The sequence below is a fragment of the Bubalus bubalis genome, chromosome 1 (genome assembly GCF_019923935.1).
Source record: "Bubalus bubalis isolate 160015118507 breed Murrah chromosome 1, NDDB_SH_1, whole genome shotgun sequence".
Taxonomy (NCBI): Eukaryota; Metazoa; Chordata; class Mammalia; order Artiodactyla; family Bovidae; genus Bubalus; species Bubalus bubalis.
Window position 1 is genome coordinate 177,851,019 of NC_059157.1, and position 21,237 is coordinate 177,872,255.

At 41.9% G+C, this 21,237-nt stretch overlaps 2 protein-coding genes and 1 long non-coding RNA gene across 7 annotated transcripts in view; 1 reads left to right on the forward strand and 2 right to left on the reverse strand.

Annotated features, from left to right (window-relative positions):
* The window catches only part of STAG1 (stromal antigen 1), a 507,863-nt gene extending 497,796 nt beyond the window's left edge, over window positions 1–10,067 (forward strand). For all 3 annotated transcript variants that reach the window (XM_025291338.2, XM_044946850.1, XM_025291345.2), the window contains 5 exons: window positions 3,215–3,389; window positions 5,261–5,371; window positions 5,908–6,022; window positions 7,909–7,989; window positions 8,077–10,067. In XM_025291338.2, coding sequence (XP_025147123.1) covers window positions 3,215–3,389; window positions 5,261–5,371; window positions 5,908–6,022; window positions 7,909–7,989; window positions 8,077–8,100 — 506 coding nt within the window. In that variant the 3' untranslated portion in view covers window positions 8,101–10,067. The remainder of the gene's footprint in view (window positions 1–3,214; window positions 3,390–5,260; window positions 5,372–5,907; window positions 6,023–7,908; window positions 7,990–8,076) is intronic.
* Window positions 8,758–13,735, reverse strand: LOC123334792. Its single transcript, XR_006552924.2, has 2 exons — window positions 12,754–13,735; window positions 8,758–12,614 (listed from the first exon to the last, which is right to left on the reverse strand). It is a non-coding gene; the product is annotated as an uncharacterized LOC123334792 (long non-coding RNA).
* A 1,178-nt stretch (window positions 13,736–14,913) lies between these two features.
* The window catches only part of PCCB (propionyl-CoA carboxylase subunit beta), a 92,606-nt gene continuing 86,282 nt past the window's right edge, over window positions 14,914–21,237 (reverse strand). For 2 of the 3 annotated variants that reach the window (XM_025291351.3, XM_044946856.1), the window contains exons 11-15: window positions 18,065–18,172; window positions 17,725–17,825; window positions 17,232–17,330; window positions 16,209–16,308; window positions 14,914–15,227 (exon numbers count right to left, since the gene is read on the reverse strand). In XM_025291351.3, the coding sequence (XP_025147136.1) occupies window positions 15,106–15,227; window positions 16,209–16,308; window positions 17,232–17,330; window positions 17,725–17,825; window positions 18,065–18,172 (530 nt within the window). In that variant the 3' untranslated portion in view covers window positions 14,914–15,105. The remainder of the gene's footprint in view (window positions 15,228–16,208; window positions 16,309–17,231; window positions 17,331–17,724; window positions 17,826–18,064; window positions 18,173–21,237) is intronic. The other variant, XM_025291362.3, reaches the window with a different exon arrangement.

The window sequence follows — 21,237 nt, forward strand, 5'->3', positions numbered from 1 at the left end:
TAATATACTAGAGTGGGTAACCCTTCTTTCTCCAGGGGATCTTCCCAACCCAGGGATCAAACCCAGGTCTCCTGCATTGCAGGAAGATTCTTTACCATCTGAGCCACCAGGGAAGCCCAAAGGATTATTCTTTTTTTTTTTTTTTTAAGGATTATTCTTAAACTAAGAGAAAACTCAAGAGTAAAAATGCTTATTTCCTCAAATAATCTTCCTCCATCTCCATGATTCTCCTAATAAAATTTCTCCAAACCAAGAGAGCAACATGCTTATTTTTACAAATTTCTGTTTACGTCTGCTACCTTAAAAACAGTGACTCATCAAAGACTTTGCTGAAATCTGTAGCAGAATTAATTAGAATTTAAGTCTAATGTTTCTTTCATCATTGAGGAGGTGGTATTAACTATTGATGAAGAGCACAAAGTCTAAATTCAGAGTTCTAGACTACAGACCTGGCTTTCTCGTTTTTCAGCTGTATAACCTTTGAGCATGTTACTGAACTTCTATAAACCTCAGTCACTGAGCAGATGAAGGATGATCTGAGTACTTGTCCTGTTGCCTATTGTGAATATTAAATGAGATACTCTTAAGTAAAAAACTTAGTACACAGACAGTGATTACCTAGCACAGTGCTTGACACAAAGGCATCGTTTGATAAATGTTAGCTGCCATTGTTCAGATATGGTCATCATATAGTATTGCCCCTCATCTAGCATTAGTCAGTGGATTAGGCTGAATGTATATTTCAAGGAGAATAAAAAGATTTGAATATATTTATAAAATTAATGTTAAAGATTTCCTTTGAAGTTTCAACTTTAGGACTTAACATCTTTTTGGTCCAGAAAATGAAAATAACAGAACCCTATCTTTATAGTATAGGATCCTCAACTTTTCTCTAAAGAATGATTTCAGTCATTTCCTCTTGAAAATGTCTTTATCTGGGCACCCCACATCTATTCATCTATCTGGACTTTTTTTTCCTGCTCACAGCTTTTCTTAGGTGTAGTATGCATTTATGAGCCAGCATTCATCAAATCCTTGCTATATACTTAAATTCTATCACTTAATCATTTATTTGACCAATGTTTGTAAAGCACTTAGGTCAGTTCCTGGCACATAGTGAACGTTGTGTAGGTGTTTTATAAATCAGTTCTGAGTTAAGCACTATTACCCAGATTTTACAGAGAAGAAACAAAGGCCTAGAGAATTTAGATACCTACTTATCTACACACTAATGGAGAGTTAGTCATTAGTGTGCTCAGGACAGAGAGGTATATGTGGGCCAGATAACCCAGTTTCGTAACCATTTAATTGCAAAAAAAAAAAAAAAAATCTTTCTTTGTATTAGTTTCAGATTTACCAAGTGGTTGAGGTAGGTTAGGTGTCCAGAACCCTTAAGCAATGGGGTTTCATCAGTTTGGGATGAAGATGAGAGAGCTTTGCAAGAAGTGTTTTCATTGAGGAATCTTGAGGGGTTAGGAGGATCTCTTCAAGAAGAATAAATTCTTCCTGAAGTTTTTCTTTTATTCAGTAAGTTTTTACCAAGCACCATCCTAAGAACTGTGCTAGATGCTGGGGATTTGGTATTAAAAAAAGAGTTCATACTACAGAAAGGGAGACAGAAGCAGGCAGTTTCAGTTCAGCATGTTGAGTGCTCTGATGGGCCAGAAAGGTTCTCTGGAAACATACAAGGAGCGACCAATCTCTTAATGCATCCCGGAAGATTTTTTTGGAGATGACGTGTAGTAGAAAGCTGAAAGATGGTTTACCAAATTAAAAAACTTAAATGAAACCATTCCTATGGTCATCAAATTTTAAATGCAGCAGAGAATAACAGTTTTGAATTAAATGTTGAATGAAAATGATATGAATAAAAGATGTAATCTTGGCTGACTTAGAAGAGATTTGGTAGTGAGCTTCAGATCAGTGGAATGACCTTAACCAGATAGTAGATAGATATTTCCAGGAACAAAAAAGCTTATCTAGAACATACGTGCATCTGACAAAATTTTAGAAAACCTGAGGGCGATAGAATGCTTGATGGCTAAAGAGAAGCCTCGCGTGCACATTGTCTCTGTGACTTAATGGGGGAGGAAAACTTCATAATATATATTGTGATTAAAATTCTTCTGACACAAGAAAATGCAGTTGACTTTGAACCAATGGGGTGAGGGGGAGCAACCACCTACATAGTTGAAAATCCATATCTAACTTTTTAGGCCGTATACATGGTTCTGCATCCATGGATTCAGCCAACCATGAAGCATATAGCACTGGAATACATATTTATTTTTTAAAATCCATGTTTAAATGGACCCAACAATTCAAACTATATTGTTCAAGGATCAACTGTAATTTAGAATTTTATAGGTAGAACTTTATGATTACATAGTATTTTATCAGAATTTAGATATGCAAATGATGCTGTAAACAGTGATTTAATCTGTTCAAGCCTTTATGAATGATCTTTAGAAGAAGGAAAAAATAGTTCCTGGTCTCTTGAAGAAACTTAAATCTGATTATAGAGATAGTGAATGTACATTACAGATCACTGCCAGGACAGTATATAAAATTAAGCCCTAAGTGAGCAAGAATGATTCTGTTTCCTCTAGAAGCTTAAAAAGGAAGGTAAGTAGGGGCCAAGCAGGGTGACCAGGGAAGACTTCCCTAAAGAGGCTGAAGTTAAAGGTGTGAAAACAGACCCTCAATCCAGCCCTAGAAGTATAACTTGGCAGAGAGTTATTTGTCTGGTGACCAGACCCTAATTGTGTAATAGGATTTGCTGATTTCTCAGTGAAGCCAGGCTTTCAGTGCTACTGCCTGGGGCCCCTGTAAGACCCAGCAAATAGGTCCTTTATTGCTTGAGCAAAGGGATGTAGAGGGGTCTCTGGCTGGCTACATTCTTCCTCTCTCTGGAGGTGGAGGGACTTGGAAGAGATGATGATGTAGGATAGCTAACATGTATTTGCTGATTATATACATCACCTCATTTAATCCTTACAATAGGGAGGGCAGTTACTGAAATTCCATTTTGTATATGAGGAGATTGAATTTTGGAAATTTAATAGCTTATACAAAGTCACACAAGTGAGTGGTATAACTGGAATTCAGACCTACGCAGTCTACTCCAGAGCCATGCTCTTTGAATGTGTGCTGTAACTTCTACCAGAGTTCATTCCACCCGTGACATTCTGTGACTCCGACTGGAATTTTACAGATGAAAGCCTGGATAATACGTGGCTGAACAGGACTGACACCATGATTCAGACTCCTGGCCCCCTGCCCGCACCACAGCTCACTTCCACCGTCCTGCGGGAGAACAGCCGGCCCATGGGAGAGCAGATTCAGGAACCTGAATCTGAACATGGCTCCGAGCCTGACTTTTTACATAAGTGAGTAGTAAAAAATGGTTTTCTTGGCATAAACCTTCAATTGTTAAAGTAAGAAGAATTATTTCATCCGAGCATATTCTTTTCTCAATTCATGAGAAAACAAAACCACCAAGAGATTAAATAACTTATATTAGAAGATATATAATATCTTCTAAAGTGGTGATAAATTCTGAGAATAGTTGCTCTTTCTGTAAAAGAGAATCAAGCTCTTACCTTTTCCTACACCAGAGATTAAAGTGTTTTCTGGTACCATGGCTCTGCAAAACATGGAAAAGTCAGGGTGATGGCATGACTTGCTATGAAAACCTTAAGTTTTTCTGTGTTATTTTTCCATTCAAATTTGAAAGTCTCTAAGCTCCTCACTTGTGTTTCTATTCATTTAGAATAATTCTGTGAGTTATTCTGATGGATAAAAGAATCCTCACTCAAACTCAACAAACTTAGCAGGTTGAAAAGAGAAAGGTTAGAAATGTGAGAAGTATTCAGATCTTGGGTTTTCATAAGGAATCCTTTCTCTGAAGATCTGCCATCTTCAAAGCTGAAAGGATAATTATTGTCAGCTCCTGCATAACTGAGCAGTCTTAGAGGGGAGTTTGCCTTATGACCAACATTCCTACTTCACTTCCTTGGGCAGTGGGAAGTCTTATTTGAGCAGCTCGCCTTGCTTTCCTGACTTTATACCATGTCAGGCCCTCCTGGCTGTGGTCTGTCACCTTTTTCCTGCTATAGTTTTATAGGTTGAATCAAGGTGGTAGCCTCACATGATACAAAGACAGCTGCTTTGAGAGAACTTCATGTGGCAGATTTTAGCTACCAGAAAGTCATCCAAGTTTGCATCCTATAAAATTCTCAAGAAGCATATGTATGCAAGTGTCCATGTTTCAGGAAGGATAGGGTGCAGGTGAAGATTTGGCCCAGTATGTATCTGACTCCAGACTTCCTCAGGACTGAGAAAAAATGTGGTCTACCCTTCCTTGTTCGACTCTGGAGAGCTCTGAGCCACCAAGCCAGCATCATTCCTGTCTCTTAGGGGACTGAGTGTCCACCTAGGAACACTTGTAAATAGGGTAGCAGCTGGATACAGGAGTCTGAGAAGCATTCTTGTTCAGTAGGGATTTGGGGAATTAAGCTGATAATTTAAGTACCTAATAGGGGAGGAAAAAGTTTTCCTCAGCCCTCTTAGAGTCCCTTTCTGGGTCTAAAAATTAAACTGACAAAGACAGATTAACAGGAGAAAAGTATACAAATGTTATTAAGTTTTTACATGTACAGGAGAGCCTTCACAAGAGAAGGAAGACCTGAAGAAGTAACCAGAGTAGGAAGCTTTTAAGCCTTTTAGACAAAGAAACAATACATTTGTGAAGAAATGACAAGACACACGAGTTTGGACTAGGGGCCGCCAGGGCTAGGTGGTCCTCATCTTCCTTAACCAGGAAGAATGAGCATTTGCTTAGCAAGGTTTGTTTGCAGGTTCCTCTGCTGCCATCTCTGGGCTCATCAGAGTCTGTCTCCAGTAAAAGGATAATTTATTTCCTACCCTTTTAAGATGAAAAGGGGAACTTTTTTTTTGTATTTTGCTGCTGCTTAATTGCCTTCAGCTCAAGAGGCATATTTGGGGATGACATATTCCGATTGCTTTCACACCTAACAACTAGCTGCCACAGCTCTTGGGGACTTAGGGATCTCCAGCTTACTACCATTTCTGCCAAGACAGGTCCTTTGATAATTATCTCAACCTTGACCCTGGAATAAATCCAGCTAACTCCCCTTACATGGGGATTAGACCAACCAACTATGCCTTCTTAGCATGGGACCGATTACCTAAACCCTGCCTCTGCTGCCACAAAATGAATAATACTACCCTCTCTTAGTCCTCAGATGCAGATCTCTTGGTTAGGCCAGCCAAAATTAGAAGACTTAAATCGGAAGGACAGAACAGGAATGAACTACATGAAAGTGAGAACTGGAGTAAGGCATGCCGTGTAAGTATTCCATCAAGTTCATGAGAACATGACTGTGTGATGATGGTCATTCTGTGTAATGACTTGGGTTTCTCTGATGTTTAGTCTTAGGAGTTAAAATCATAATTCAAATATGCTATGAAGCGTAGAATAGGAATGGAGGGCACGGGCTCTTCACGCGTTCAGCATTTAAATCCTAGTGCTGCCCCTTGTCAGCTGTGTGGTCTTGGGTAAGCTCTAAAACCTCTGTGCCTCCAGTTCCTCATTTGTAAATTTGGGATAATAATGGTACCAATCACTTAGAGTTCTGTGGGAGTTTGTGTACATAGTTAGCTAGTAATATGGTTATTGCATTTAACTTCCTTCTGATGAACTGAAATGAAATCTTGAGTGAATCAAATGAATGATCCTTAATTACCTGAGTTCAATAGCATAATTTGTGCAGTCTGTTGGCTGCAATTGGAAGGTGCTTTAACTGGTTCGGAAACCCAATATAAGAGTCAGGATTCAGGTTCTAGGAGTCTGAACAGCTTTCTGACTGTATCTTTTCATATCAGTCGGGGTCTCATGGAGGAGGATGCTGAGCCCATCTTTGAAGATGTGATGATGTCATCCCGGAGCCAGTTAGAAGATATGAACGAAGAATTTGAAGACACCATGGTTATTGACCTGGTAAGGAAGTTCAATACATTTTTTTCTGTTAAAATATGTGAAAGCGTTGGTGTAAGATGATGCTCTTGTTTTAAGAACCCTGTGAGGGACAAGAGGAGGTAACATTGACCAGCAGTGGGTGTGGCATTGGGATGAGCTTGTGTTTTTCAAACCTGCTTTCAAAGCAAGTCAGATTTTGAATTCTGGCAATAATAGGAACTGGCTCCTTATTACATTCATGAAAAACAGCTTCCCGAGATCTGCCTTTCAGTGCAGCATGTGCATCTGGCCTCTCGTACTTTAAATTGGACTCTAACTATATACACTGTGCTCCAACAGAGCAACCAATTGCAGAATATGGACTTTATCTGTTCAGTAAAGAGAGACATGTTTAAAATAAGGAAATCTGAATATGGACTTAGTGTAGGTATACTAAGAAATGATTAACTTTGTCAGAAATACATGGGGGTTATGTTCTTTTAAAAAGAGATCTGTTAAGAGACATACTGAAGTTGTCCGAAGTGAAATAACATGAGAAGAAGAAAAAAAAAACACAGGCGATTCAATGAAACAAGATTGGCCAAATGTTTGAAAATTGTTGAAGCTGGGTGATAGGTGCACAGGGGTTCACCATACTGCTTCCTCTGTGTATTAATTTGCTAGACTGCCATACAGATACACCACTGACTGGGTGGCTTAACACATTTATTTTCTCACAGTTCTGGAGGTTAGAAGGCTGAGAGCAAGGTGTCAGCAACGTTGATTTCACTCTGAGACCTCTCTCCTTGACTTGTAGATGGCCCTCTTCTCCCTCTGTCTTCACATGATGTTTCCTCTGTGTGTGTCTCCTCTTCTTATAAGAACATAGATCACATTGAATTAGAACCCACCCATATGATCTCTGGGCTTCCCTGGTAGCTCAGTTGGTAAAGAACCTGCCTGCAGTGCAGGCGACCAGGGATCAATCCCTGGGTCAGGACAATCCCCTGGAAAAGGAAATGGCAAACCACTCCAGTAGCTTTGCCTGAAAAATCCCGTGGACAGAGACACCTGGTGGGCTGCAGGTTGTGGCACAGAGGGTAATGAGTCTGCCTGCAATGTGGGAGACCCGGGTTCAATCCCTGGGTCAGGAAGATCCCTGGAGAAGGAAATGGCAACCCACTCCAGTATTCTTGCCTGGAGAATCCCCGTGGACAGAGGAGACTGGCGGGCTACAGTCCATGGTGTCCCGAAGAGTCAGACATGACTGAGCAATTTCACGTTCACGTTCATACGATCTCCTATTAACTACCTCACCTCTTTTTTTAAAAAGCCTATCTCCAAATACAGTCAAATTCTGTGGTCTAGGGGTTAGCACTTAAATATATTAATTTGAGGGGCATAATTTAGCTCATAACAGTATGCTTTATGTAACTTAAAGTGTGCTTACCAAACCTTTACATAACGAAAAGGTTTGGTAAGAAATGTAAATGAGACATATCCAGTCTATAACCTCCTTCAACCCACCCATCAGTAGGTCTCCATCTACCTACTTGGGGTAGGGAATTTAGTGAAGTTTTGTCACCTACTGTTTGATCATGATTGACTGGAATATAATTATTGCATAATAATTGAATATAATTATTCCATGATTGAAAGGTGTGTTCTTTGTTTATAGGCCCCAAAATTATATGCTTTTATACATTCATTGTAATTTGAAAGCCTTAAAAAAAAAAAAAACAACTAAGTGATAAAAGCCAAAGTTAGATTTTTCTTTAATGTATGCTCCTATAAGTCAGACTCTTTTCCTTTCAAAGTGACACTTAACAGTTATTTATATTAATGATACCATAGAAATATTAGCTGATTATCACAGTTTGTCTTAATGTGTCTCAGGAAAAAAATTAAGTATCGGTTTCTCTTTCCAGCCCCCGTCAAGAAATCGGCGAGAGAGAGCTGAGTTGAGGCCAGATTTCTTTGATTCTGCAGCTATCATAGAAGACGATTCAGTAAATGTTAAATTATTACTGTTCTTTCTTGTGTTTTCTGGGTCTTGTTTATGCATGAAGTTAATAATTGTGTTTCATTTTTTCTAGGGATTTGGAATGCCTATGTTCTGAAGTCTGAAGAAAATTTACAAATCTGGAACTCTATTATTTAGAGCTAGAGGCCTATATACTGTGATAGCTTGTATGGGGAAAAAAACACTTTTGATGTGATCTGATTTGTTTTTTAATCAAATGATTAAGGTCAATCCCTTTTTGCAGTGACAGAAGAGGCGCATGTAAATTACCCAAGGGAATGTTGGTGAATGTCACCTCAGAAAGACTGACCTGAAAAATCATTTGTGTCCTATTATTGGACTTATTCCAGTACAGATACGTGTGTGTTTTTCTGGAGGGAGGAAGAAATTTTAAATTTTTAAAACAGCTGTCAAGATAAACACTGTAATACACCTGTTTTATGAAAACTCAGCATTGAGTAAAAAAAAAATATTTTTAACTTTATTTTCCTGTTGTACAATTTAAAAACCGTTTTAACATTTTGCCTTTTTATGTTTTAAAAGCTAACCATTTTTATTAAACCTATGAGTAAGCAGCTCACCCTAATTGCCGAAGAGTGTTTTTGGAGCTCACTGGATTTGGTTGACCATGTGGAATACGGGAATATGGAGGAGCAGAATATTGACAAGCTATGATGAAATTCCGACAGTGCATCTCTGCCAAAAACCACACACCCTCTGTGGACATGGATATGAATTCCCAGATTTTATATACTCTTGAATAAAAAGGTTTATTTTTATTTATAAGGGGGCATAAAATAAGAAATGTCCATGCAGCCATTTTTCCAACAGATGCTGTACACCGTTCATTTTATATAGAATAGGGAGATTCAAATACAGTACATTTTCTATTGGTATTTGTTCTGTGCATTTTTAGCAACTTCTACCAGCAAATAAAGTATTCTCAGTAAAACAAAAATGGTTCTCAAGTTATCAGTTTGCTGTTTTTACCACTTATTTCATGCCCTGCCAAATTCAAGTTACATGGACTTCCATTTTCTTAAAAAGATAATCATGAACTCCTTTGCCATTCAAACGTAATTTTAAGTGTAACATAACCGTGTCTACTTCCCATGCACTTACTACCCTTATGCACTAATTTTGTGAATTAAGTTTACCAATTATAGAAGTATGTGCTGCATAGAAGTCTGTGCTTAGAGGGTGAAGTTCTTAAGCTTACCTTGAAATACAGCTACATTTCAGTGTTAAATGTGCATATTAAGGATAATTCTTTGGGGGAAAGAAATTATTATGAATCTTCAGGACAGCCTTCGATGGTTTAGAGTTACATTCTGCTTAGACTTTTATGACTTGCTGCTACTGTTATTTTAAAAAGCCCACTTAGTTTCTTCCTTTCTGATTTTAAAAGTAAGCCTCAAAATTTGCAAACCAATCCACCACAGCTGTTTCCCAGCTGGTTTTTAAAGTAGCTGCAACAGAATGATGAGGCTTTGCTTTCCCTTTTTACCAAAAAAAATAAATAAAAGCGTTTTTTAAATAACAAATCTGTGCACCCAGTGACGATGTGGGAAAGCAAAATGGGTTATTTTATTCATCCTTTTAGTAAACAAACTCCTCAACATTTGTACAGTTCTGAAAAACTTGGTCACCAAAAATGTTTTATCTGCTAATTTAGCAATTCCTGGGCCCCATTTAGGGGGCTGGGGTATCGCTTTCTTCCAGAAATATGGATTTCACTGGACATGAAGGGGCAGGGATGACTGGACTGTCCACCATACCAGCCCTGGCACCTGCACAGATTGGTCCTTTGCTGGACAGTTTCATGTGGAAAAACCAGTGCCGACTTAGAATCGTAGACAACCACACGACAGAAAAGGCTTAGTATCTACTCCAATGGGTTTCCAGTTTAGTTTGAAGTCAATCGAATTTTTGTATTTTCAGTGTCTCCTTGATTGGTTTTGCTAGTAATTCTGTAAATTGTACATTTGCAATATGAGGTTTTTTTCCTTTTGTACAATTTGAAACTGATGCTTCACCTTTCCTTTAATAAACTATTCAAAATCAGGCTTGTGGTAGTCATCCTATTGTTCCATTAGGTAAAGCTTGAAAGAGGTGATTTCTCGTCCTGTTCAACAGAATGATGAAGCTTTCTTTTTTTTTTAACCAAGAACTGAGAATTTGCTCTTTAGGATAATTTGTTAAAACAACAGCAAATCACTGTATCAATGAGGCTTTACTTTTTTAAGCAAGTCGAATTTTAGGACTAGCTCATCAATTTTCTTTCATCCATTGGATTTCCTCGGAGAGAGGGAAAGACTGGTTAGACCAAGTGAGCATTCAAGAGGAAGTCTCTTGTGGGCTGAGTGTTGGAGGAGGCATTCATGGATTATCAAATGGTCTGAAGCCTGGGACTTTCCCCCATCTGAGATCCAGACCCAGCACTTAGGCATGACCATGCCCTTTAAAGACCACTTGTGTTCTACATGGCTGCCAAAAGTGAAGGTTTCTCTCGACACTGCTGCCAGATGTCACTGCACAAAATCATGTCCTACACTTTACAGGCCCCACCGTGTTCTCTGGGCTGTGTTCATTAGATGGCCTGAGATGTCCATGAGAAGCAGCAGGAACACGGGATAAATGGGCAGCGGGGACTCTGGGGCAGCCAAAGATGGAAGGTGATTAAGTTGGGGCTCTAGCAGCTCATCTTGAAGGTTTGTGCTTATGAGATTAGACCAGGGCTTTACCCAGGTGTGATTCTACCCTGGCTCTGACTGTTGGCCCTGCTCTCAGAAAAGAATCAAACAAGGAGCAGGATCTTTCTGGGAAGCAAAGACTTAGTGCCTGTTCAGGTTCTTCATAGCAGACCAAACTCAGGTAAGGTTCCATCCCTGCCCTCCTAAGTGCCTTGCTCTGCAGAGGACAAGGATAGCTTTCTACTCCCAAGGACACACAAATGATCACAAAGACAGTAGGGACATGGGAAGTACCTACCTACTAAATAAATCTGGTGACAAGATTGAGCATTTTCCTCTAAAACAAGACCATAGTTGGGAAAGGCATGCCTAAACACCAGCCCGTGAGAACTCAGTGCCACTCTGTAACCCACAAAGGCTGGTCTACTGGACAAAGCTGCCAAGATCTTAACAGCCTTGTGTCTCCTTCACCACCAGCTTGGTTTTCAAATGGGCCAAATCCTAGATTTGCAGACCCCAGAAACTGGATTGGCCAGGCAACTTCAAACTATTGAGCCACACACCAGCCAACCTATATGATTCTTCCTCAGCCAGGAGGCCTCTAAAAACCCAGGAATCTGCCACCACTCCTTCCCCAGCTCCCATAGCTTAATCTTTCTGCTGATGCCAAAGAGAAATACAAAGGACCCCTGGCCAAACATCTCTACCCACTAGGAACTTATCACCTAGCTTGGAAGACAAAACTGTTTCAGGTCTAAAAAGGAAAGGAGGGTGAGGAATAAATACACCATAAGCTGCTTTAAAAAATACATGTTATGACAGAATCATCTCAATACAAGTTGAGATGAACTAATGGGAAAGTCAGGCCCTTGAGCATGAGCAGATTGGAGCTACTTGAAGCAAGACAGTATTCTCAAAACTCACTAGAGGCAGGACAGGGACATTCCAGAACCCTCTGTGTGGGCTGCAGACTCTGGAGAGCAGGGTGCTATCATTAGAAGTGCTAGAAATGCAACAAAATCTGGACATGGATTTCTGGCTTAGCAGGAGGCCACAGAGATGGGCGAGAGGAGGGGGAAGACTTGTAAAAGAACTCAGAACCCAACTCGAGTGGGAGTTCCCATTCTCCAACAGAGGGAAGATGCTCAAGAAAAATAACTAGGGGCATAAACCTATCTATCCAGAATGGTGGGGTGACTGGCAGAAATGGGAAAAGTGGATGATAGTCACATGTAGGTTAAGTTGAGCTTAAAATGATACAATCAAGCAGGGCTTACAGACCTTTGGAGCTAAGAGTCGGGAACAAAGTCATCAGGGATTGGAGGATTCAGAATTCTCACCTCAGAGAAACACACCCATGCTTTAATCTTCATGTTGGAATCACTTAAAATCACCATTTCTGGTATAACTTCATAGTTTACATACTCAGAAAAATAAAATCAACAAGGGTAGGGGAAAAAACTCTATAAAGTGGTCTACAGACATAAAGGACTGATTCTTTAAAAATGATAACCACTCAAAGTTACTAATCCAAATAACCATGTATCTTCTGTTTAGAAACAATTACAAAAAAGTCTTGAACTTTAGAAGGTTTGATGTTGATAAAGCTATAGTATCTCTGACATTGGTGTTTATTGTAGGACTAAGCAAGTGAGTAAAATACCCTTAAACAACACAGGTTTCAACTGGGCAAGTCCACTTATACAGGTTTTTCAACAGTAGCTGCTACAGTACTACATGGCCCACAGTTGATTGAATCCTGGACGTGGAACCACAGACTGGATCTGCATATAGGGAGAGCCAACTATATTTTACGTGGCTTCTCAACATCAGGAGGGCAGGCCCCCCTAGCCCCCGCATTGTTCAAGGGTCAAGTATATACTGAATAAGAGCCCATTTCATCAGTGTAGGAGAAGACCTAATTATGGAAAAAAAGAAAGGCAAATAACTTAGAATTAAAAGTTTCAGTATGAACTCAAATTTTCAAAAACGTACATAATATATATAGTTTCATGTATATATGTTCCCCATATACATATATATATACACACACATACCGGGATAAATATTTCATAGTCCACTGAAAATACCTAGAAGCAATGACAAGCCAGTATCAATGTGAAAATCTAGGGTCAATGTTTGCATCCAAATTTCATCTACTAAAAGAAACCACAGCTCTAAGAAAATCATACGATGAACTGAGTATATTATCCTGTGTCAAAAAATAAGCAAGGGCACAAAAAATTACTGTCACATACCAAAAGGACTAAGAAACCAGCTTGAAAGAGCACCCCTCTGGCCATATCAGGAAATTCTGAACATCAAAATGTGTAACATTAAATCTTTAAAAAACCCATGATTGAATATATTCATTCACTATAAAAAAGCATTTTTTTTTGGTAAAAAGAAATTTCATAATTTATGAAATTATGTACCAAGCACAGATTTCAGCTATGAAAATATGATTCTCAATCTCAAGAAAGCCTAGGGTGGGGCTTCCCTGGTGGCTCAGTGGTAAAGAATCCTCCTGCCAATGCAGGAGACACGGGTTCGATCCCTGGTCCGGTAAGATCCCACATGCCTCAGAGTAACTAAGCCCGCGCACCACAGCTACGGAGCCTGTGCTTCTGAGCCTGGGAGCCGCAACTACTGGGAAACCATATGCCCTCGAGCCAGTGCCCCGCAACGAGAAGCCTGAGCAATGCAACGAGAGTAGCCCCAACTTGCCACAACTAGAGAAAAGCCCACACAACAAAAAAGACCCAGCCCAGCCAAAAATCATAAATAAATTTAAAAAAAAAAGAAACCCTGGGGTGAAGGTATGGGACACGGAGAAAAATGTAACAAACTAGTATAATGTGTGTCTGACAATTTGATAGGGTGACAGATGGCACAGTAAGAAAAGGCTTCCCCAGCGGCTCAGACAGTAAAAAGTCTGCCTGCAGTTGCAGGACACCTGGGTTCGATCCCTGGACTGGGAGAAGGGCAACCCACTCCAGAATTCTTGCCTGGAGAATTCCATGGACAAAGGAGCCTAGCGATACAGTCCATGGGGTCGCAAAGAGTCAGACACAACTGAACATAGTAAGAAAAATAAACTATTTCAGGAAAACTGTTTAAAAATGAAAACATAATTTACATGTCTAAATTGATACTAAAAATTTTTTGAAGAGGAGAAAACTCCATCCTTCCTTCCTTATGGATAAAATGATAGGATCAGAAATACAGTATTTTATAACCAACACAGAACAGCTGATTGAGGCAAGAATCATACTACAAGTACTAGACAAAAGTGTGCTGACAAAAGTGGGCTTACAAAATGCGCCCAGATTCGCTACTAATTACAAAGAGAAAATTACAAAGGCTGTCATCTTGGCAGCTGTCACCTTCTCCAAGTGATCAGATTCAATTTCATCAATAATGGGAAAAAACTAACATGTGCTTCCTAATGTAATATAAGAAAAGAACACTCGTGTATTATTCTTACCTGGATCTAAAGGTCTGTAAACAATCAGACAGACCCAAACTGAGCGACTGTCTACAAAATATTCTACAAACATGCTTCAAAAATGTCAATCTCATTAAAGACCATGTAAGACAATGAGCCTTGTTTCATAGGAAATAAACACTGAAATCTGGAGAGACAAAGGGTTATGATTCTGCAACTTACTCTCAAATAGGTCAATAAAAATAGTAATTATACATTTATGTAGGAGATGAAGCAAATGTAGAAAGTGTTAAGAACTGGAGAATCTAGGTAAAGAGTATACAGCTCTTGCCATATTTCCACAGGTTTGAAATTTTCCAAAAAAGTTTTTTAAAATCTGAGAACACATTTCTGGAAAGAAGTTAATATATGGTAAGCAATTACTATACAGCATATGCTTCCTAAGCATCTATTCTGATAGACACACACATGTATACAACACAATTATAAATACCTTTAATCCTCCACATTTCCTGAAGGAAACAGAAGGATAGTATACATCATTTAAATATTATATCATTTATAAGAAAACTGAAGCCTAAGCGGATAAGTAGTTCACTCTAAAGGCTTATTATCTCACCTTCAGAGAAAAAATTAATTCTTAGGGAAAGAAAGGAAAACGATACACAGATAAGGGTCAGCTCAAAGTGATCACACTATAGTGTTTTCTTTCTAGTTTTCTTCATTTTTCAGATTTACACCACAAAGAAAAAGAAATTTAAGCTCAAAATACATCAGTTAAGATTTTTAATAAAATAGTTTTACAGTAAGGCACAAATGAAATCTTTCTAGGATTTAATAAACTTAGCCATTTCAAGTGATTAATTGTACTTAGATTCCCAGGTTTCATGATTGCAAAGGCAGGGGCGTACACAAATGGCCAGGCAGTAATTAGCTCCTGGTTTATCTTTGCCTGATTCATTTACAATGGAATATTCGCATGTTTCCTCCAAGGGCGCTGTACCTTCTTGCTGGCCAGGACATCCAGGTCACAGCAGATTCGGGCACGTGTGGAGGAAGGCTGGATGATGTCGTCCACAAACCCTGGGGAAGAACAGGAAAGGAAGAGGATCACCTGCTGCCCACCAAGCCCTCACATGGTGCTCAGTGTGGGCGCCACCTTCTGGGGCCAACAGTGTGCACAGGGCCCAGGCCGACACAAGAGGGTCTTGGTCCTGCAAACCTCCCCATGACCCCAGGAGCCCCCTGTTCCTCTGGCAGGTCCCAAACTGGCCCAGAAACATTCAGCAAGAAAAGGAAAATGTGACCCCTCCTCCATCCTGTCAAGATGAATTTAGTAGGGAATAAAATGAAGAAAGTGCACTTTTATTTTTTAAAACTCACTACAATCATTCATCCCATCCTGTGCATAAGTCCGTCTTGCCACCTTACTTTGCCACTCTTCCCATCAGGAAGTGGACCGTACTTCTTCACCTGGCCTTGTAAATTGCCTTGGCCAGTAGAATGTAGCAAGAGTAACATTGCAACTTCCACACCCAGGCCTCAAGGCACCTTGTCTCCCCTCTCACCCTCTTGCTGCCCTCAGGACACCCTGCAGAGCAGCGTGGACTCACCTGCCAAAGAATAAGCCACCCCCTGAAGGAGAGTCCAGCTGACAGCCAGCACCAGCCATGTGAGTGGGGCCACCACGGACTATCCAGCCCCAGCCAGGCAGCTAGATGACATACTTCCATGACCGATGCCAGCAGAACCACTACCCAGCTCAGAGGGGAAGGTGCAGGGAGGTTATTTTAGACCACTTTGTTTTGAGTAGATTTTTCACAGTACTGGGTAACTAGAACACCACAAAGAGAGATTTAGCCACTTCAGCAATGTTTTCTTGACCTCAGTTACAAAGTGGCCCATACAGGCCCCTCTGCCCTTACGTGATGATGGATCATGGTCCAGCCAGCCCTCACTAGTCTCCAGACTCAGCAGGAAGGGCAAAGGCAGGCCTTCTGGAGCAAAATAAGCAGCAAGCGACCCAACAACTAAGCCAAGCTGCTCTCCCCACCACAGGCCCACCTCTCACGGCTGCAGGAAAAGGGTTGGCAAACTTCTCGATGTACTCTGCCTGAGCAGCCTCCACGTTCTCATGCCCTTTGAAGATGATCTCCACAGCACCCTGTCACGAGAGGAGTTGGTGATCGTCCTGGAGGCCCCCGGAGACCAGGGTAGGCCCCCCTCCTCTCAACATCACTGGGAGTGATTGCAAACGTCTTGGTAAACAAAGTGTGCTGGAGAGCAGTGGCCACACCAGGTGCCTGGAGTGACCACCGTAACCCCACGGCTGCAATGGATGCTCAGCCACAGCTCCAATGACCGGGTGGCCCAGACCAAGGCATCACCTGCCTCCCTAGATTCTGTCCTAACCTCTCCAAGTGCATTTGTCCTTCTCCGAGGCCAAGATATTTGGCCCAGTTTCTACTGTTAAGAGTCAAGGTCCCCGTATCAAGGGAAGCGGAATGCTGTTACACTTTTTCATTATCCTGAGCCCTGAGCACACAACTCAATGGCCAGAGGCAGAGAAACTAAAATGCAAATGTAGAAAAATGAGGACTGAGAGAGAAGCCTTCCTGTCAGAACCCCTAAAAGTCAGCTTGGGGAGGTTGGGGCCTGGGAGATACCTGGTTCAACCCCGACAGCTATTTCAAAGCAGGAAAGGTGTGGTGAGTAGACTAAGCAACAGAAGGCACCCTGCCCAGAGTCAGCAGGGTCAGGACTACAGCTCGGCCTCCGGGGGCTGCAGGAGTGGCTCCGGGCCCTCTTGGGAGCTGGGGATGGGGTTGGGGAAACATCCAATCCTCCAACAACTAGTTCAGCTGACTCAGCCCTTTCCCTTCTACTGAACCCCTGAATCCACTCAAGGCGCCTACTACCTGGATCCGAGCCTGAAGTGAGAGTGCAGAAGGGGGATTGCCAAGGTCCGGACCCCAACTCCCCGGAGGCCTGGCGACCCCAGGGGCCCACGCCTTTCCCAACACTTCCCAGCTGTGTGGGGAGAGTGGAGTCCTGGAGCCAGGAGAAGGGAAAGCTGGAGGGTCTTACCTTTGCTCCCATGACCGCAATCTCCGCCGTGGGCCAGGCATAGTTGGTGTCACCACAGAGGTGCTTGGAGCTCATGACATCATAGGCACCACCGTAGGCCTACAACAGTCCCAAATGCTGAATATTAGTGCCTGAGTCAACCAGATCACGTCCCTGTAAGACCCCAGGAAGCCAAGTGAAATGAGGATGAAAAGCAAGACTGGCCCTCCTGGGCTCCTGAAGGCCCAGGGCTGGGAGGCCCGGGAATACCAGGGCGCAGCCACAGGCCTTTTGCAGTTCACAGTCATGGTCTGCCGGCCTTTTCCCACTCCCAGATGAGCAGGGACTTCTCTGCTGGACGTGTCTGCAGGACCATCCACACCGAGCCATCCTTGAGAACTTGTTAAGGGGAGTGAGGCGTAGACTCCTTCCAGCACTGCTGACCCTCTCGGCCAGACCCCAACCCCCAGGCCCCGCCGCTGGGGGTGAGCAGGCTCCAGCCTGAGCTCCTCACCTTCCTGGTGATGACCGTCACTTTGGGCACAGTGGCCTCTGCAAACGCGTAGAGCAGCTTGGCGCCATGGCGGATGATGCCCCCATACTCCTGCGCGGTGCCTGTGTCACGAGCAAGTTACTGGATCCCCACAGAGTCTCCCCAGGGCCCACCCTCCACTCTCAGCTGTGAGGGCTTCCCCTTCCCCACAGGGCCACCCCCAGCCAGCCCCACCCTCCAGACACCCAGAGGATGGCAACGTCACAGATCCTGAGGGAACTGTGCAAGAGGACCTCCAAATAAAGCGGGCGTCTCACTGGGCAAAACCACCTCTCCTGGCCCACCTCCATCAGTGACTCACCAGGCAGGAAGCCGGGGACATCCACAAAAGTGATGAGGGGAATGTTGAACGAGTCACAGAATCGGACGAAACGAGCCCCTTTCACGGATGAATTAATGTCCAAGCATCCTAGAAAGAGAGAGACCACTCCAAGCCCCACCCACACTGGGCAACCATTCAGAGCTGGTTTCCACAGGGGTACCAAAGTTTCATCATCAGAGAAACTAAAGGAGAGCTTCATACTCCAGGAAAAACAGGGGAGACAGGAGAAGCCCCCTGGCACTGGCTCAGCCCCGGAGGCTGGCACCACACCCCAGCACAGACATCCAGTCTTTGTCTGGTGAACTGAAGGGCAGCTGTCACCTGAGGCACAGCCCACCTCACCCCTGGAGCAGCAGTGGGAGGCCTCATCCAAGGGCTGGTCTTCTAGAGTCTGTGTAGTTGGAATTGGATTCTGCCTCCATCAACCACAGCCATGTGTTTGGGGAAATTACTTTCTGAGCCTGAGATTCCCCACCTGAAAAGGAGGGATGTTACTACCCCTACTATGGAGGTGGTGGGTTAGTCGCTAAGTTGTGTCCAACTCTTGAGACCTCATGGACTATAGCTCGCCAGGCTCCTCTGTTCGTGGAATTCTCCAGGCAAGAACCCTGTAGTGGGTTGCCATTTGCTTCTCCAGGGATCAAACCGGGGTCTCTCGTATTGCAGGCAGATTCTTTACCAACTGAGCCAGCAGGGAAGCTCTACCATAGTTTTAAGGATTAAAGGAGATGGTATCGGTAAAATGGCACAGAATAGAATAAGAGCTCAATTCCTAGTAAATCTCCTCACCCAGAACAGTCTGCAGAGTATTCTATGAGGCCAGCATTATCCTGATACCAAAACTTCTTGTTTTGGGACAAGAAAATGCAGAGCAAAATCCCTCATGAACACAGATGCAGCAAGTCCTGAGATAGTATAAAAACACTGGCAGGTGCAGTTTAACCCAAGAATCCAGAGCTGATCTAATGTGTGAAAAGCAGTGAACTTATTAAAGGAAAAAAACAATATGGTCATCACAACAGATATAAACATCTGAGAAAATCCAATATTCATAATTAAAAACTAGCAGTAATCTATGAGTGCAATGGAACTTCTACTATCTGATAAAGAATGTCCATAAAAAACTTAAGTACTCATGGATCAGAAGAATATATAAATTCCCAAACTGAACTATGCCAGTGCTGTCCAAGAGAACTTTCTATGATGATGAAAATGTTCTCTGGCTCTGTTATTTGTTGACATAGTAACCACCAGACACATGAGGCTACTGAACACCTGAGATATGACTAGGGAAAGTGAGAGACTAAGCTCCTAATCGTATTGAATCTTAATTACTTATACTATTTTATTATTTCAGATTTAAAGCTTAATAGCTAGGCTAGCATAGCTGGACAAAATTGCATTTTCAAGCAATTCCTATCAAAATCATAGGAAATGCCTTTGTAGAAACTGATAAGCAGATTCTAAAATTCGTATGGTAATACAAAGGAGATAGACTAGTCAATGGTATTTTTTTAAAATAGCAGTATCAGAAGACTTCTACTAGCTGACCTGAAGACTCACAAAAGCAGGATTTCTCCGTCTTGGCACTACCAACATTTCGGACGGAATAATTCTTTGCTATGGGGGTTTGACTTCTGCATGTAGAATGTTTAGTCACCACCTCTGGGTTAGACACACTAGATGTCAGGAGCCCCGTTCCACCCCTCACACCCACTGGGACAATCAAAATTGTTTCCAGTATAGCCACATGTTCCCAGTACATTGAAACTGTCCCTAGTTGAGAACCACCAAGAACTATAAAGCTTCAGAAATCAAGACAAGATGGCAGAGGCATAAAGGTGGGCAAAACCAGCAACAAAACAGGACAGATGGAGAAGAAATAGACCCAGAGGACTGATTTCAGACCACACACCAAAACAATGTGGAAAGCAAGTCTTCTTAACAAACGGTAATATTGTTTCACTCCATACTCTACACACGAAAATCAACCCAAAATGGATCACAGAGCTTAACATAACCCACGACCACAAAGCTCCGAGAAGGTGACTTGGACTATCTTCGAAACCTTGCAGTAGGCAAAGATTTCCTGGACAGGACACAAAAAGCTCTAATCAGAAGTCAAACACTGATAAAAAGGATTTTACCACTTCTTAAAAATAATGTGAGTCAAAAGACTTAATTAAATAAATAAACAAGTCACAAACCAGGAAAAAAATATTTGAAATACACAAATCTGACAAAGGGTTCACATCAGAATATATAAAGAACCTTAAAAATCAACAATAAAAAGACAACTCAAAAAATAACAATAGGCAAAGCTTCCCTCTTGCTAAATGCATTTTCTGAGATGACAGAAATGTTCTGTATCTTATTTTGGATGCTGATTACAGGTTGGGAGTCTCCCCCTGGGTGGGGAAGATCCCTGGAGGAGGGCATGGCAACCCACTCTAGTTTTCTTGCCTGCAGAATCCCATGGAGCCTATGGTCCATAGGGTCACAAAGACATGACTGAAGTGTTTAGCACACATGAATTGTCAACTTGCCAAAACCCACCCAAATGAGCATGTAAAAGCTGTGCATTTTATGGTCTGTAAATTATAACTCAGTAAAAAAAAAAAAAAAAAATGTTTTAAATCTCCCCTCTTCCCTCTCTATCCAAATCTATGTTAATAAAGAATGCGAATGATGAGTCCTGGGATGAAGACAACTCTAAATTAAGAAACCACAAGATGGAAAAGAGGTCAGAATAAAAATCAAAAGGAAGAAAAATATGAGCAATGACAACCAAAACAAGATAAAATCATTGGGGAATTGAAAAGAGTCAGAAATGGAAAACCTGTGACCCTGAGCTGCAAAGAGTGGGCCCTAGGTCCAAGAGCTTTGCTTCCTCATCATAGTCCAGGCCTGTCAAAGCACCTGGCACCCAAGGAGTCCAGTGAGCCCTGGCGAATTCTACAAGGAAGAAATAAGAACCGGTGCCAAGGGGGAGGAGAGAAAGGGGAGAGGAGTGCGCGTTTGGGATTAGCAGATGCAAACCAGTATACATAAAATGGATAAACAAGAAGGTCCTACCATATAGCGTGGGGAACTATATTCAATACCCCATGGTTTATCATGCATATGAAAAAGTATGTATATATTAATATACG